Genomic DNA, 19127 nt, shown 5'->3' on the forward strand with positions numbered 1-19127 from the left:
TGTGCAACTGGCACAGAGCGCTGTAAGGGAACGATATCACCATTGTTCCCACGCATGCTTCCGGAAGGACGCATTTTCCAACATTCTCCGGGCATGTTTTCTTCGTCCCCATCTGTGTGGCCTCTGCTGTAGGGAAAGTGCACTATACGCTTTACCATCAGAGCTTTTCAGCTGGGAAGGCTTTAGTAGTTCATGCTTTAGAGCCCAATGAAACATGCCAAGGTCTTCCAGATTCAGTCATGGTAGAATGTATTCTATAAATTAACATCCATGCTTCCTGATCTGGACAAAATAGAAAGATAGCTGCAAGTCATGAAGAGCTGCAGGCAGACACTAGTGGGGGTCAGCCCGAAAGGAATGGGAGTTTACCCTGTAACGACCTAAGCCATTCCCTACTCGGCAGCTACACATGACTGTACCGCAAACAGAAGTCTGGAGAAGTCAGATGGCAATCTCACAGGAAGAGTAACCATTTGAGGAATTGCTACAGCAAGGAACCGTTAGGTAGCAGCACAATGAGTTTACCGGAGGCCTTGCTTCTTCTCTGTCGTGGTTACTGCTGAGCAGTTACCGCTGTCCCTGTGATACAACACTCGGTGTCAAGATTAACCCTACTGTGCACAGAGCTGGCTCGGATTTTAGACTGTGTTGTCAGCTTAGGTCCTCAGACCTGGGAAGGAGCAGATAGGATGACATGTGGCTGACACGCTTTGGTCATGGACATCGACAGCTCACAAGAGTAGCGACTTGGCATTGATGTTGGCCTTGAGATTATTATAAAAACAATGACTTACAAGAGTTTACATTTAAATTATTTAAGCATTGAATGATTTCTTCTTTTATGTTGACAGCTGCGGTTTTAGATAACTGCTTATTTATTCTATTTATTTGTGGTTCAATTGTTTTCTCGTTGGCTTTTATAGATTTCTAATCTAACAAAAATTCAAATGTGCTGGAAATATTTTCTCAGTTGTGACCTTTCATTTTGCTATTTTATTTCTCTGTATGAACTTAAATTTTTTCTTTTCAGATATATTTTTATTACTTGTAGGTCAAAAATTCATCTCTTGTCTAGAAAATTGGTAAATATTTAATCTGAGTGTTATTGTTTTGAATTGCTTTTAATAATTCTTTTTCTCTGGAATTTACTATAATATTTCAGCTCAGATTGTCATCTAGTCATTCTGATGTTCTTCAAGTTTGCTTCGGCTATCAACACAGCGCAGTCTTAGCTCACTCAAGTCTCGGTTGGGGTTACCCAGAGCAGACTGGCCTATGGTTATGTGTCAGGGAATGTGTCTGGAGTATTGACTGATATGAGAAGGCTGGGCCACTGTGGTCTGTTGTCCTCCACAACAGTGGTCAGTGCTACCTTTGGGCAAGTTGTCCTTGGTTCTACAAGAGAGACCTTACTGAACATTAGCCAGAGCTAGCTAAAAAGCTGCATTCTTCCACGGTCTCTGCCTGTATTCCTACCCGACTTCCTCAAATGTAGACTGTACCCTGGAAGTGTAAGCAGAAATAAACCTTTTCCTCCCTAAGCTGCTTTTATAGATGTGTTTATCACAGCAGCAGAGAGCCAATGAGGGTGGCTCTTTATGGAATCTGTTTCTCCTCCACACCGATTTTCAGAGGTCTCTCGATGGAGTTGTTACAATGCTTCTTGTCTGTGGGATTTACTTTCTGTCTATCACATGCTAAAACATTCCTTTTAGGTTTCTGTTTGATGACAGTTATGTTTAGACGTCCAGGGGCTTCGTGCTTCTAAAACCAGCCCCCAGTTATTCCACCTCCATAAGCACCTAGTGAAAGAGTCCAAAGGTTTCTGTCCAGTGAAGATGTGCTCAAGTTAAGAGTCTTTGGTGAGCCAGTTTGTTCTGTGTTTAAAGCTCTTGACTCTGACCAGTCATACAGCTGCTTGTCTATAAGATTTAGGAAAAGATAATTTACTTCTAATTTCAAAGTTTAACCTCTAAGTAGAGGATACATCTTGGTTCTTTAGAAAATTAAATTTCACCATAACTCCAGAAGATAGAAGAAGAGGAAAGGGGAGAGAGCTCAGTGGTCAGGGTCTTTGCTTTGCCAGCGTGGGGACCTCAGTTCAAGCCCCCATCACCACATAAGAAGCTGAGCTGGGCCATATGCACTTGTAACTCATGACTGCTGTGTGTGGCAGGGTAGTGACAGGAGGATGTTGGGGGCTTGCTGTCCCCAGCCTAGCTCAAGATTCGGTATAAGACCCTGTCTTGAGAGAATAAGGTGGAGTGTGGTAGACCCGGACACTCAGTGCCCTCCTTTAGCTTCTGTATATACATGGGCATGCATGCATGCTTGCACACACACGTACCTATAACACAAACACAATATTTTAAAAAGACAAAAGGACTATATTACTGCTTCCCTCAAGTATTGTCCAGATCCATATTCCTAAGGAAAATAGTGCTTCCTCAGCCTCTTGCCTTCACAGTTTATCTGTCTCCGTCACTGTTATAATCATGTCTTTCCTTCTGGGTATGATTGTTTGGTAAGGCTGGCCTACTTTACACCACAATGGCCAATATTTATTGGTTACTTAATCTGAAAATGCTAAGCAATTTATGATTTTTTTTTTCTGTGTGAATCTTCTCACTTAATTCTTGCAGCAACCCTCCCAATGGTATTGTTCAAGTAGTTACTGCCATAGTTTATTACTTTCATTTTTAGATGAGTTGGGACACAAAGAAACTAAGCCAAATCCCCTGATGTTGCATCATCAACACAGCTGATGGAGTCTTTGCTTCCAGGAAGCCTGCTTTTTCAGGGTGAATTTTTGACCTCTAGGGCAGTTTTGGCCAAGAAAACATTGTGTGATGATAAAAATACCTTCTGTATGTGCTGAGCATGTAACTTAGTTAGCAGAGGGTTTGTCTAGCCTGTATAAAGTTGGTATTTGTGCCCAAAACTACATAGGCCTGGTGTGGTGATCTGTGATAGTCATCCAGGCAGTGGGAGGGAGACAAAGAATCACAAGTTCAAGCTCATTCTCTCTGCTGCACATCGAGTTTGATAACAGATTGAGATGTCAGAGATTCTGTAGCATAAATAATAAAATCCCAGAGACAGACATTGGGGTTCAAGTTGAAGATTAGAAAAGCACAGCAGTCAACCACTAGAGAGATCTTACCTCTACCAAGGCTCAGACAAACAAAGGGGCGACCCTATCCTCAGAGTGACTGCAGATGCAATGTGTCCTCTAAACCTCAGACTGCACTGAGCTCCTGCCGTTCATTTCCTCTCTAGTGACAGGATGAAAGGCATATCATCCCAAGTACTGGGAACAAAGGTGTGAGCTCTGTTTTGCTTTTAGCTGGATTCATTTTCACTTAGCCTAGGATTGCCTTGAACTCACAGAGATCCATTTGCCTCTGTCTCCCCAGTGCTAGGATTAAAGATGTGGCTACCACTGCTTGTCTTCTATGGTCAAATAGTGGCTTAGGTGTGTGGCAAACCAGTGGCTTAGCTCCGCACTCCAATATTCAGACAAGCTTTATTTGATAGATTGTAAACAAAATGTCATCATAAGATCATATTTCCGAGGAAAAATATTTTTGTCCACATATGCCATTGATAATACAGTCAATGGCCATAGGATGCTACTGGAGAATGAAAATTTGGCTAGCAAGATCAGGAATGGAACTGTCAACTATTTAATTCACATTAAAGGTCCCACATATCTCTCGATAGACAAAAAGCATCCACACACATTCCCAGGAATGACTGGCTGTGTCTAGATGTCTGAGATGAGCCCTACATCATTTTAAACCTTTAGATCATTGAGCTGATTTTTATGTAAACTCTAAGAGTATGGATAGTAAGTACAGGTAGTGTTACAGGAATGACAACTATTGACCAGAACAAACAACTTTAAACAGGGGAATAAGAGGGGAAGAGATGGAACCAGTGCTCAGAAAACAGTCAGCTTTGGAGAGTGCTTGCTCCCAATGCTCTCTCTGTCTGAAGCTTTTTCACTTGAACTTAGTTTTTAAAATAACAGAATTATATAATAAAAATGGATATTTTGGATAAATTTGGTAAAGAATGAACATAATCTTATAATTTGCATAATCAATACTTACCAAAAATAAGAATTCAGCCACAGAACACACTTTCTGGAAGACATTCTTACCAAGCGTCCAAAGAATGCAATACCATTTAGAAGCCATTGAACAACAGGAAAGAACCCTGAAAAGCCTGGGTGTTTCCTGCAGAATCCTGTCTGAGCTCTGGTAGATGCAACCTTTATCCTACCACATGTTATATGTTTTTGTTGTCAATGTGCAGAACAGCAAGGAGTACAAGGACTTGTGCTGATTTACTAGTTAGATGCCAAAAATCATCCGCCGGACCCTAGTGCTGTAATTTAGATATCTACACGGTTGAATATACTCATATCAGACACAGAGTTATACTGCATACACGTTACTTAACATATCTGAGGCTTCCTTCAAATTTGCTGATGCACTTTCAGAAAACAGTAGTAATTTTTCACTTGAGATTTTGATTGACAAATTGCATTCATTGAGAGAACTAGAAATGAGGTTTTGAAGAAGATGGAACAGATGTCTGGAAGTTTCAAGTGTTTCAGGTTTCTTTGTCCTGTTCCATCAAGTCCTTCTAGTGAGAAATTACACTAAGTGACTAGGAATGAAGAGACTCTATTGATAGAAAGAAGGAGGAAGATTCAAGAGCCAGAGCAGACACAGATAAGCAGTGCCGAGCAGTCTGACATCTTTATCTGGTTTTGTTATTGTTGTTAAGCCTTTAATATTGTTGGTTTTGTTTTATTGTTAATCTGTAAATTATGGCTATGAGTTACAAACTGACCTCACAAAGTTTGATGTCGTATGGATATTAATCAAGTCGCTCCCAAACCTAGTCACACTGGGTCTGTGCTGTCTACACTGTATATATTACATGTGGTCACTGAAGTAAGCAACACAACACTGTTTTCCTATGAGAATAAAGTGAAAATCTTTATAATGATTTTCACCAACTGTAAGAATAAAATATAATAAGCATCAGACTCTAACTTCTTCAGTTTAGTGTAACTGACCACAAAACCAAGAGACACGCCCATTCTTGCCAGATTGATTTTCACTTTAGAGAATGCAATGTATCTACTTTGTCAATATATTTTATGAAACTCATAAAAGAACCAGATAAAAATCAATGAAATAATATTGTCTTCCATTATAGAAGGAGCAATAAAACCCATATGGTTGGCTACATTAGGACACTGAGTTGTTGCTACTGAGCAAGCTGGCAGCGATATACACAAGCTCCTTTGCCCTGCAGACCTGTCTCCGATGTGCAAGGCAGTTGTCAGTGTGGTACCAATGAAGTTGAGCTTCCACTACTGCTTGAACAACACACAGGCTGGGTCCAGCTCTCCATCACCCAGGGGACGTGTACCCCTGAGCCCTGGTCCAGCTGGCAGAGTGCTCACTCGTGCAGCCAAGGGCCTTACCTTACATTGGCAGAGAGTGCACTCCGTGCCATGCTTTATCCAGGAAGACCCAGTGAAGCGAACCACATTCATCTCATCCAGGCAGGTTTTGGTGATGTCATTGCGGACAGTGTCGGCCTGGCAAGGGTCCGTGACACAGCGTGAACAGCACTCACTCTCTGGAAGGACGCTAAATTCACACTCTACCTCTGGGCAAGGCAGGGGCCAGCAGTCAACTTCTCCTTGCTGTGAGGAAAAGAGGCAAAGGGAATGGACCAGAGAGAAAAGAGGCAGAAAAGGAAGGACAGGGAAGTGATTTTTGTTCTTAGATCATCAAATCCTACAGCAAAATGTGAGCAGCTCCATTTTTTTAGGACAAAGCAGACAGTGGAAGAGGTTTCTATGAAGTCCCTAATCTTCAGATTTTCTTAATTCTCCCAGTAATTTGTCAATCTTTGAAAAGATTTGCCCCTTTACCAAAAAAATGAAATATGAACAGAATTGGACAATTTCTTTGCCAAGTTATACATTTTTCAGTGTAAGGAATTTGAATGCATCCCCTCCAATAAAACAGCACAAAATAAGACAACACAGAATTTGATTTCCCTCTCTTATTTCACATGGGAAACTCGATGAATTGGACCTTAAGCAGTTTCCACCTGTTGGCTATTTTCTTCTTGGTTTTAAATCTCAAGGTTTCAGAGATGAAAGTAGCCTTTGGGCGCAGAAACCGACCTTGTTCTTGGAATTGATTTTTGGGTTGAAAGGACAAAAAGACAACGCAGAAGCGTGGCCCTAAAAATATCTCCAGACAAACAGAAAGGAAAGTGGCCATGACTTCAAAGGCGTCTTTCTGGTGACACTTCCATTGCAGAGACACACGCAGCATCTTTCACTTCTAATTTACACGATCAAGAACAAACAAGAAGTCAATTTAAAAGAGTTGCCGTTTCTCTCTAGCTAATCTTTCCCCCATAACTCATTATTTTCAAAGAAAGTTTCACAAATACATACAGCCGTCCCATTCCAATTATATGTATTTATCACACAGGCAGGAAGAATGGTTACAAAAAAAAGTGCTTCCTTTTCTTTTTTTCCAGTTTTCAAATGCATGTGTACATGTGTGTATGTATGCATGCCTTTTGCATGCATGTAAATTTATGTGCATGGGATGACCATTCATAGAGATGTTTAAGACGGATGGCATGAATTGTTCTTGCTTGATCTTCCGCTTATTCACTGAGTCAAGGTCCCTCAGACAGACCCAGAGCTGTCACTATGACTAAGCTTTCTAGCAAGTTTGCTTTGGGATCCCCTGTCCCTGCTGCCATGGCTGGAATTACTGGAGGCCACAGTACCCACGTGACATTCCCTTGGGTTCTGGGGTATTTTCACCATTTTAATTCATTAACCATTTAACCATAACTAACCGCAGCTCCAAAATGTCATCTTTGTTTTGTTTTTTACAAGTGAGGAACTGACAGAGAGTGGTTAGTGATTTTACTTGGAAAGAATGATTTCTTTTCCGTGAATGCAGTGTTCATAATTATTTTCAAGTACAAGATGAATGGGATACAGCCATAGGAGCTTTTTCTTAGCTTAGGCTAGGAGTATGTCAAGAGGTAGCTCTCGGAGAAAACACACACAGGGCAGGCCACTCCATCACTCCAGACGATGTTTGTGGCTTCGTCTCTCCATCATTTTACCCAGGCTTTGTGTTTGTAACTGTCAACACTTTAGCCCGCTATTGGTACTGATGGAATGAAGAGGATGCTCTCCTGCTTAACTTACCAAGCAGCGGCACTGCCGGCAATCCTGGACCCAGGAGTCTCCACTGTTGTACACGGTCTCTCCGTTTTGATGCAGGCACTGGCTGCTCAGCCTTGGGTCACACTCGGGACAGCAGGAAAGGTCAACTGTAGGGTTCTCACAGTCACAGACCATCCGTCGACACATAACAAACCCAGTCTGAGTTAGAAGGGGGACAAAGTGTTACCGCGCCTCTCCATCTCTCAGAATGCCACAGCTGACAGAGGATGGGACAGTCAACAACATCTACTCAACTAATCGCGTGTCTTTAAAATTCCACTTTGAAGCTAACAGAAATGAGCCCAAAGCTGGAAGACTTCTAATTTCCTTTCCATACTACTCCTTAAATCACTTGACCAGAAAGAAAATTTCCAGAAACTAACCAGTATATGTATGAATATTCATCCATTTGAATATTAAGTAGCAATTTGATTACTATTTTTAATGAAAGCAAGATGAGTTATTATAGTGCTTTGTAGCTAGTTAATCAGTCTCACAATTTGCTAAGTTTTTGGAATAATTATGCATTATGGATTTTGTACAAATATCAATTTCTTTCATAGTAGTTATATATATATATCTTATACATAAGACTATTCATTTAGCTATAATCTAAGTCAGTATCATTAACTGAGTAAATGTTAAAGAACACATGTCTAAATATAACATTTATCTAGACAGATATTTTCCAGTCTTGGGTGAAGGCTTACCTATTCTGACTTCATTTATTCTTTCATTCAAATAGAATTTTATGATAAGGAAAAATTGATATAGTAATAAAATGTTATTAATTAAGATAAATACACAATGATAAATGGTACAATGGAATATTGTTCAGTAGCAAAAAAGATACATGTAATCATGTAAATATGATAATATATATATGTATATATAAACAAACTCTCTAAATATATATAATATAAATAAAAATATAATATTGGGGCAGGAAGAAGCCAGGCACAAGGAAAATGCTCTGTCTGACTCTGTTTATGTGAGGCTCTAGGAAATATGAACTTAATTAAAATGATTATTTAACTGGAAGCAGTGTTGGCCTGGTTCTAGGGGGAGGGGGAAGGGTCGCTAGGAAGGACTTGGACAACATTTGGGGTAATGGAAATGCTCAGCTGTATTCACTGTGTTGGTTAGGTGGTAGCATGCATTTGTCAACCCCGTCCATCCACAGACTCAAAGGTAGGGCGGTTCCAGCCCGAGCGCAGGACTGTGTCCGCACCAACCTGGCAGGAGCACACGGAGCACCTGTCGTTCTCCAGCACCCAGATCTGGCCACTGTGCTTGACCTTCCCCTCGTGCACGCAGTCCCCGGTGCAGTTCTTCCCGTGGGGACACCGGCAATCATATCCGCCGTCCAGGTTGAAGCAAATGGTGTCATTGGCACAGCTGTGCCTCCCCGTTCCACATTCGTCAATATCTACAGGCAACAGAAGCAGCACAGCGTGACCCAGAATATTCTTCTCCCAAACAGTTATGATCAGACAAGTTGTCTCCCACTTTTACCCAGACATGCTTCCCTTACATGTTGACTATGGCACTGAGGAATCAGAGGAGTTCACAGGAAAACATTATAAAATTTTGATTTTAAGAAAAGATAAGCTTGTCCAGAATATTACCTTTTAGATCTGTGTAAATACCATTAGAATTTGAGTAATATCGATATCTCTGGAAATAGGAACACAGCTCAATTTATTAAATAAAACAGTTTGATAATGGGAATTCTAGCAGTGTTTTGATGTTTTCCTGGGAATATCATCCTCAGCGTCACACTGGCGGTTACAGAACATTCCTTTCTGGTGGGAGAAATGTCAGGGGCCTGCGGCGTGTTATTCCATTTCAAACCCTTTTCCCCAACCACCTCCACACAGTGCACTTCCGGCGTTTTGTCTGGGTGCTGGTGCTCTTCACTCAAGGTCTGGGTTTGCCAGCCATGTCCTTGAACCTTCTGCATAGCATGAAAGAAAGAGACAATCCGCAATTGCCATCTTTCTCAAGGACACTATTGCTTCTTAACTTTCCCTTTAGATTAGCTTTGCAAGCCTGGCCTGACTCAATTGACAACTGCCCGTTCTTCACCTAACCTCACCTATTCGGTGGCGGTAGCAGCCTAAAGCATTTTCATACAGATGAAAAGCAAACATATCTTGACCCAGAGATCAGGTCTATAACAAGAGATGGGATTCATTCTATTTATCCCATAATTTAAAGGTCAGAAGCCAAAATACATTTCAGAGAGATTATATGAGTGGCAGTAAGCAGTTATTTTCCTTTTCATCTGCTTCCTCTAAGTAAAGGTCAAGAAAGAAGTCATAGTAAGAGGAGCAGGTTAGAGAGGAGCGGGTTAGGGAGGAGGAGGTTAGAGAGGAGCTGGTTAGGGAGGAGCAGGTTAGAGAGCAGCTGGTTAGGGAGGAGCAGGTTAGAGAGCAGCTGGTTAGGGAGGAGAGGATTAGAGAGGAGCTGGTTAGGGAGGAGAGGATTAGAGTGGAGCTGGTTAGGGAGGAGCAGGTTAGAGAGCAGCTGGTTAGGGAGGAGCAGGTTAGAGAGCAGCTGGTTAGGGAGGAGCAGGTTAGAGAGGAGCTGGTTAGGGAGGAGCAGGTTAGAGAGCAGCTGGTTAGGGAGGAGCAGGTTAGAGAGCAGCTGGTTAGGGAGGAGCAGGTTAGAGAGGAGCTGGTTAGGGAGGAGCAGGTTAGAGAGCAGCTGGTTAGGGAGGAGCAGGTTAGAGAACAGCTGGTTAGGGAGGAGCAGGTTAGAGAGGAGTGGGGTTTAGGGAGGAGAAGGTTGGGGAGGAGCAGATTAGAAACCGGCAGTTTGTAAGTAGGAAAACTCTGTTATGATTTCTTCTTGAAATTTTTCAAGACAAAATTGAACACATATTTTTTTCTGTGTCTTTATTTCAGTTCTACTTGAAGACTTGGGCTGGTCAAGATTCTGTCTTGGCTACATTTAAATTATAAAATTCTGAAAACAATCCACATGGTGTCTTTTCCCTCTATTTACTTCTATTTTGTATTCATATCATCTCCATATAAGTACTATATTGGAATAATGACTGCAAGTATTACAACCATAGTGAGATTTATTCCAGCTCGATTTGTCAAAGGTAGTGCTTGTGGTATGGGCTATAATTAGGAGAGAATCGGCATTCATGTGTACTTTAATAGTTATGTATAATGTACTTATGCATTTTAGATTTGGTAAAATTTTGTCTTTGAAAAGAAAATGAAATTTTAAAAATTAGTTCTATCTTTAGCCTTTTCATAATAATAATAGGGTTTACTTAATGTGTTATACTCTTTGAGTCTATTTAATATTCTTAGAATTGTGAATTAAAGCATGCAGCAAGGCATCAACCATTGTAGTTTCAGCCCTTTGACCATGAACTCCACAGACACCTCTAACTATATAAAGCCTTTTGACATGCGCTGTAATGATGCTATCCACAAGAAGCTGAACATTTACGGTCCACTCTGTCATCCTGCTGGATGTTTAGGTGAACACACCACTGCTAGGTACCACCGTCCTCTCAAGACGGAATGAGCCTGTCCACTTCTGGAAAGACTATGTAATGTCCATGAGTGGGAAGAGTACTTATTCCATGAAAAAAATATTTCTAATAAGACATAGGGTTTAAGCTCCCTCACTACCATGGTTTACATATAGTTCCTCCATCGGTAGAAGGGAGGCAGCGCACCTGATAGGTTACCTATAACCTCTCTCTGCAAGCAGACTCAAATCATTTTGAACCAGTTGCCTTTTCTATGTGTTATCTAAACTAGATTTTATAATTACCTATTCATTTGAGGAACTGAATTTAGAACTCTTTTTACATGTGAGATAGTTGACACTCATAAAAATTCAAATATTGCTAACATTAGTGACTGTTCAGTGAGTGGCTATTACAGAAAGGATGTGCTGAGTCCATGGGTCATGTCAGGTCCTCATCTGACTCAGGAGCAGCGTTTGCCACAGCTCACTCTTGCACGAGTGAGCTCACTCGCTCTTTGGTATGTTCTTGATGCTTAACAAGCACACTGCAAATAGTATTCAGCCATGCAAAAAGGAGCTGAAGTGTTTTAAAGTAATGATATGTCATGTTTGAAAGCGTGTAGTTTAGCGCTATGGGGGAATAGGTGTGTGAATGCAAATGTATCCAGCATAGTATCTACTGTGAAGGCAGAAGAGACAGACAGACTGCTCGAACACTGAGAAAGGAAAAGGTAAGAAATCTAAACTTCATTACAAAGGCAATCAAATGTTATTTTGAGTAAGCATAGATTTTTATTTTAGAAATATTTCTTTGGTCTCATTTTGGAAAATGGCTTTGAGTGGATTAGAGTTTGAAGCTAAGAGATCACTGAGTTGGCTGGTTTAGGAAACCAGGCAAGGAATGAAGACAGTCTAAGCTGACTTGTGGGACTGTCTCTCTGTGTGAGCTCCTGAATTCCTTCCACGGGACAGCACATTTGGTACTTAGACCACTGGCTGTAGCTGCAAGGCAGCCCTAAGTTTACAAATCAGGAGAGTGAGGCCTGAAATGTTGCAAAACTTTCCTGAGGTCCTGGTCAAGAAGGTACAGGTGGGGATAGCTGCAAAAGATTTGTGTGGACGCAGCTTATCAACGCACACATGATAGCCATAACTATAGGCTAAATAGTAATGAAATAGACCAGCTATATACTCACGTCTCCAAGTGTGAAGCCCACACTTCAGAGCGTTGAGAATGCACTGTGTGGCTTCTCCAGTCTGAAACGCATTTCTTTCCAAGCAACAGGAAATGGCTCCTTCACTGATGTAACTCTACTCTGACAACGGAACCTTTCTAAATGCTAAGATCACAATCCGGCAAACCACTCCAATGGCAAGAAATGGGCAGCTGTATAGACTTCTGGTCTATTTCTTAAACCACATCGGTTCCTTTAAATCAGTCCTCTAGAGAGGGATGCCTTCTGACAGAATTGTACAATTTTCTAATAAAAGTGACAGATTTTTATTGGTGGATAATAGAAGAATAAGCCTCCAGAATAGTATTTTTAAAATAAAACATCTGTGTTTGTGGGGTTGCCTCCCAAAGCGTTTCTGTGTATCTGAAAGAACCTTATACCTTGATGTCTTCTGTTTATCATGCTTTAATTTAATGTGTGATTGCCTTTTTACTTTCTGAAATCAAGAGGGTACTAGGTATTTTGTTCGAACACTATATATGTTTAATATACTGGGCGAACAATGGTCCATCACAGCAGGGAACTCATGGCCACAGGTATTTGAGGGAGTTGGGCACGCTGCATCGGCAGTCAAGAAGCAGAGAACAATGAATCTGTGTATTAGCTCCCTTTCTTTCTTTTTTCATAAAGTCCAAGATCCCGGCTCATGAAACTGATGCTATCCATAGCACATAGCTCCTTCCTCCTCATTTAATTTCATCAAGATAGTCTTCTACAGACATTTTCAGAGGCCCATGGTCCAGGTAATTCTACGTTATATCAAGCTGACAACATGGCAATCACACCACCCACCTACCTACTTTCCATCTCAATCACTTGTACTAGGCAAATCAAAATATCATCCAGTATGTGCCCAACATTGTTCCAGGACTGGAGATCTAGCAGCTGTCAAGCAAACAAAACGTATGAGCTCACATTCTAAAATATATAGTCGGCAAACCAACAAAGGAGCATATAATGAGACTCTGAGAAAATTTATTACTTCTCTGAAGGCAAGAGGAGCTGGGTGAATGAAGAGCATCACAGGCCATTTCAGGTGGAAAGTTCAGGAGAAACCTTTGCAAGGATATCTGGATTTAAGTAAAAGCCTGGGGGTGAAGCAGGGAGGGACATTTCGTGCAAAGAGAAGACCTCTTGAAAAGGAATCCACCTGGTATGTTTTTTAAAATGGCAAGAAAGCCACGAACATATGTCACGTAGGCTCTTATCAACATGGGCAGAGTCTGGGTTTTACTCTAAGAGACAGAGTCTCCTGAAGTGTACACAGAAGGGAACGGATCGCAGGCGGACAGGGGTGGAAGTAGGGAGGCTTAGTCTGAAGACTACAGTCAGAGTCCAGGTCACAGAGAGCTAGTCTGATTATTTCTAACTCTGCACATGCGTTTGGGCAGAGGATGTGTATGTGAGTGCATGTGCGTATGGAGAACAGAGGCATTCATCCTCCAGCACTGAAGTTAAACAGGCGGTTAGGCGCTGCCAGACATGGGCGTTCTGCAAGCGCAAAAAGGGCTCCTAACCACTGAGCTATCTTTAGAGCTTTTTTTGAATAGTCTTTACAAAGTTAATTTAAATACAGCATTATGGAATACAAACAGAGTATTGTATGGGAGGTGAGAAAAATCACAGCTTCATCTGTCTATAGACAGTAATCCATGGCTCTTGATTTGGCCCAGGCTAGAAATATCCACTGCCGGGCAATTTCAGCTGCAAAGTCAAGCCCTGGGACTACATCAAGAGATTATTAGCTAACACTTGGTTTCAGTCCTGGGTAAAACAACAGCATTTCCATCCCTGTATAAAAGCCGGATGTGTTTTTTTTTTTTTTTTTGCTCCTATGTGAAATGTGCGTGTTCTCTGCTGCAGTCTAGAGATCCTTCTGCTGCGGCTGGCACTGTTCTGGAAGCCTGGGCCCATCAATGAGTCTGTCTTACTTTTCTTGCATCAACCTTCTGTTTACCAAGGATGGCAGACATATTAATACCTAGGCAACAGGCACCTCTGCCAGGTTCTTGAAGGATTGCACTGTGAATCCCAGACCCATTTTTTCACACACAATTACCCTATGAAGTGAAGAAACAGCAGTTCTGGAATTTTGCTTTGGTTTTTCTTCCTGTGCCATGAATTCTGATGGCAAACTCAGTGTTCCCATTTCTCTGACACTCTGCTGGCTCTGCCTGGTTCATAAAGCCGCCTCTCAGAAGAGGGAATACAGTGGAGCTCTTTGTCAGTCCACTGAAAATAACTCAAGACTAATGGCTAATTGCTGAATGCAATCAGATTGCATTTCCAGTCCTATAAACTCACACACACCTTCGAATAGGGCTTGGATCCCTGGTGTCCAACATTCAGTCTGACTCTGCCAGGCCATCCTGCTGCGGGAACAGCCCAGCCCAGCCCAGCATTCCTGGCTTTTCACCCTGCTGCCCCATTCTTCTGAAACAGCCCAGCCCAGCACATGTGGCTTTTCACCCCGGCTGCCCATTCTCATGTTTTATTTATCCCTGGTTCCTTACTTTTTTGTTCACCTCATCGAATTTTTCTACCAGTTTTGGGGCCAGGATCTTAAAATACTTCCATTTTAAAAAGTTTATGTAATAAAATAGATTTTTCGTTTTAAAACATCTTTTAATCCTGGCTAGTATTCAAAAAGGGTGTTTAGGGTCACAAATTTTATATATAATATAGTAATATAATTATGAGGCAAAAAGTTGTTAACACACTTGCGGTCACTGTTGACAAATAGCAGAAGTAGCTGGCGGTTGGGGATTAACTCTACGTCTATTGGTTACATCCTTCTTTGTGTTCACCAACTTAAAGGAGTCTTAGCCTCTATGTCTTCTTTACTGACCTTCACACGATTCTCCACCTGGTGCAAACATCCCATTGTCATGGTAGCCATCTCTGCACTCACAGTGGTACCATCCAGGCAGGTTAATGCAGTTGGCACGGCTGTCACACTGAACAAAACCGTCAGAGCACTCATCGATGTCTGTTTGACAAAGGAAACAAAAGCAAGATTTTATGCAGTTGTTTCATCCTCTTAAAGAATCTTGAGTAGGGCGGTGGTGGCACACGCCTTTAATCCCAGCACTCAGGAAGCAGAGGCAGGCGGATCTCTGTGAGTTCGAGACCAGCCTGGTCTACAGAGCTAGTTCCAGGACAGGCTCCAAAACCACAGAGAAACCCTGTCTCGAAAAACCAAAAAAAAAAAAAAATCTAGAACATTCTGCTGTAAGGCTACTATCACTCTTACTGTCGGCAAACCTTGAAACTGAGAAAATATAAAATCAATATAGTTCCTTGGTAGTCAAAAGCCGTGAATAAAAAATGTAACTGTTTTTATTAGTAACCGGAGAAACATCTAGAAGTCTTTTTCTCCATCCCAAATGATCCCACTGCAAAGTGGAAATCATGTGCTCGGTAGTGGTCTGTGATTTTCAACAGCTATTCCCAGCTCAGGTTGGCACAGTTGGGGATTGCAGGTTTCCAATCCCTTTAGGTTAAGCAAGGGCATGGGACTTTCTTCAGTTACCTCCGTTACCTGGGCAGGGCTGTTGATATGTAGCACTTCCAGGTAGAGTCTTGAGGGAGTTGTGTGTGGCTCACATGTTCCCTTCTACATCAAAACAACTAGCAATTTCCAGAAGCTCCCAAGACTAACCCAAGTCCATGATGGAGAAGCCAGGGTGCATCCCATACTACCAAAGATGAGCAGACTGTATCAGCAAGAAACTATTTTATGTTGCTTTAAGTCACTGGGACTTTAGGATTGTATTATTATTGCTACTATCAGTATAAGCTATCCTGAATAAATACACAACTCATCTTCAATAGATATGACAAGAGCATTCATGCGTGTGTTTTTAGGAATCTATGGCATCTGTGCACTTATACCACTCCAAACCACACACACATACACACAAATCATGTTAATGTATGAATAATATGTAGAACACATGAAAATACTGAAGCCAATGTAAGTTACAGAATTTAGCAAAGGTCAGGACAGTTCACAATTGCCTGGCATTAATGTGTGTTCGTTCACACAAGGAGACTTGGGCAGAAATTGACAAAAATGTAGCTTGGGTCTCAGATTTCTATCAGAAGTATACTATCATTCCCCAACACTGTGAGCCATTTTCTGTTAAGGCTGATGAATGATAAAAAAAAAATCCCATAATACTCTGTTCTCGTTTGCTTGTGGGAGAGAAAAGTGATCCTTGGGATTGCCTACCAAATATTTTTATTTACTCACTATCTCCTGATTTCCTGGGCCCACTGGCTTAACTGAGATCTTGCTAAATAATCTGATCCAATAGCACTGTACCACTGTGGCTGCCTAAAAGGTCCAACTATACTTACCACTTGCGTCTCGATAGCCTCATGCCACAATGGACGATCCTACTTAATGAGGCAGGCAATCTTCCCATGTTTGTCCCAGGCACATGGCTCAGGGCTGTTGTAGCATGTGATCAAGCATAAGGATGCTCTGCTGTGAAAGGGAGCCCGAGCGATCTCGGAGTCCTTCCTCTCCGTTGGCTTTGGCTGGTAGAATGTATTTCTATCTCAGTCTCAGTGATGCCAAACTCACAAATGCGTATGTTAGCTTTGTTACTTTAGTTTTGGCAGTGAAAATCAAACCCAGGACCTTTAGCATCCTAGGCAATGGCTCTGCCACCAGGCTGCACCCTCAGTTCTTCTGTTGTTTTCTGTTTACATATCCTCTTTTCTTGTGCTCATATTTAAAATTTATTTATTTATTTATTTATTTATTTATTTGGATTGTGCCTTGTAGCCCAGACTGGCTGGGACCATGTGACATAGTCCGCGCTGACCTTAAACTGGAGATCTGCTTGCCTCTGCCTGTGGAATGCTGGGAGTCAGTAGGACAGCACCATGTCTGGCTCTGCCAGTCAGGTTTGAAGGGGATAAAGCTGGGAATACACGCATAAATAGCTTTGAACAACCAAAGAATTAAGCCCTAACTCGTTTGCTCCTTGGCAAGAGCTCCTTCAGTGAAACGAAATGTAAAACATACTCTCAGATTAATAAGCCATGGGCCAACAGCAGGCATCTCATACCATTGTAACACTTTAGCATTGTTTCCGGAATAGAAAGCATTCATCTCCGCAGTTCCTTTACCCACGAATCAGTAATTCCTACCAGCAAAAATCAGGGTGATTCCCCCCACCCCCCAAAAAAGATGAACATGGGATGTACTCACTCATAATTGGTTTCTAGCCATAAATAAAGGACATTGAGCATATAATTTGTGATCCTAGAGAAGCTAAATAAGAAGGTGAACCCAAAGAAAAACATATAGTTATCCGCCTGGATATGGGAAGTAGACAAGATTGCAGGGCAAAACCTGGGAACTTGGGGATGAGGTGGCATGGGGCTAAGGGGAAATGGGTTGAGAAAGGTGAGAAGGGGAGAATGGGGAGAGCTTGGGGGAATGGGATGGTTGGGATAAAGGAAGGGTGGACACGGGAGCAGAGAAATATATAGCCTAATTAAGGGAGCCATCTTAGGGTTGGCAAGAGACTAGACTTTAGAGGGGCTCGCAGGTGTCCAGGGAGATGTCCCCAGCTAGTACCTTGAGTAACTGAGGAGAGGGAACCTGAAATGACCCTATCCTATAGCCATACCGATGAATATCTTGCATATCACCTTAGAACCTTTATCTGGTGATGGATCGAGATAGAGACAAAGACCCAAATTGGAGCACCGGACTGAGCTCTTAAGATCCAAATGAGGAGCAGAAGGAGGGAGAACATGAGCAAGGAAGTCAGGACCACGAGGGGTGCACCCACCCACTGTGACAGTGGAACTGATCTATTGGGAGCTCACCAAGGCCAGCAGGACTGGGACTGAAAAAGCATGGGATGAAACCGGATTTTCTGAACATGGCAGACAATGAAGGCTGATGAGAAGCCAAGGACAATGGCACTAGGTTTTGATCCTAATACATGAACTGGCTTTGTGGCAGCCTAGCCTGTTTGGATGCTCACCTTCCTGGTCCTGGATAGTAGTGGGAGGACCTTGGACTTCACGCAGGGTAGGGAATCTAGACTGCTCTTCATTCTCGAGAGGGAGGGGGAATGGAGTGGGGGGGAGAAGGGAGAGGGAGGAGGAGGAGAGTGGGGGAGGGGAGGGGGGGAGGGAGCGATGTGTGCGAGGAGGGCGAGGGAAATGGGAAATTTTTTTTGCAACAACTAAAAATAAAATAAAATAATAAAAAAAATCAAGGTGACGGCCAAATCAGCTAACTATTGCCTTCCTGCCATGCATCCACCTAGGCCTGCAGGTTCTAGGAAAAAACCTCTTTGTAATGCAGGGCCCCTCCAGCTGAGGAACTTCTGATTACAAAGGAGTCTGCGCTGCCTTTGCTTCAGCATTGAATGGTCTTTTCCTGTAACAGAACCTATGTGGAAAATTATGCCATCTCTTAAGTGTACAGACGAAGAAAGCAAGCTGACAATTAAGCTTTAGAAGTGATGTTCGTTTGAGGAATGCCGAGGGAAGATGTTCAGAGTCCCTCGGGGCAAACTGAGCTCTTAAGATATGGCCGTTGTCAAGACCATGGATAAGATGGAGTTTCTGTGGCTGCGGCCTGTGCAGTCTTCTACTGCCCTTTCTTCCTGACTCACCATGGCTGTGAAGACTGCTCAGCCCACGAGATGGGTATTTATAAAAGATGCCTTTCCCCGCATCACTCCTTCACCAGTTGCCCAGCCCACTCCTAAGCACAGCCACCCCACTTCCTTCATTTACATCACAGCACCCCAGCACCTCGCCTTCATCACGGGCACACCCTTCCAGTCTCTGGCAGTTAATAGAAATGCTATAGATTGTATTTCTTCCCACTCTGAATGCTGAGGATACGAGCATAGGCTGCTGTGGCATATTGTCACATACACTTTGAGCATTATTTTCCTCTTAACTCATTATTATATAGCTCTTTAGAGAATTATATAATACAACCTGTTCATTGACAGTTTAATATTAATTACTTACTTAATACCTGCTATGTGCCAACAACTAAGTGCTGGAGAGAAGAAATGGATATATAAATATGTGTGACTCCTGCCCTTACTGAG

At 42.2% G+C, this 19127-nt stretch overlaps 1 protein-coding gene across 4 annotated transcripts in view; it reads right to left on the minus strand.

Annotated features, from left to right (window-relative positions):
• The window catches only part of Nell2 (neural EGFL like 2), a 315760-nt gene that overhangs the window by 2616 nt on the left and 294017 nt on the right, over positions 1 to 19127 (minus strand). For all 4 annotated transcript variants that reach the window (XM_075960452.1, XM_075960454.1, XM_075960451.1 and 1 more), the window contains 4 exons: positions 14876 to 15016; positions 8530 to 8723; positions 7277 to 7453; positions 5507 to 5731 (listed from right to left, as the gene is read on the minus strand). In XM_075960452.1, coding sequence (XP_075816567.1) covers positions 5507 to 5731; positions 7277 to 7453; positions 8530 to 8723; positions 14876 to 15016 — 737 coding nt within the window. The remainder of the gene's footprint in view (positions 1 to 5506; positions 5732 to 7276; positions 7454 to 8529; positions 8724 to 14875; positions 15017 to 19127) is intronic.

The sequence above is a fragment of the Microtus pennsylvanicus genome, chromosome 2 (genome assembly GCF_037038515.1).
Source record: "Microtus pennsylvanicus isolate mMicPen1 chromosome 2, mMicPen1.hap1, whole genome shotgun sequence".
Classification (NCBI taxonomy): domain Eukaryota; kingdom Metazoa; phylum Chordata; class Mammalia; order Rodentia; family Cricetidae; genus Microtus; species Microtus pennsylvanicus.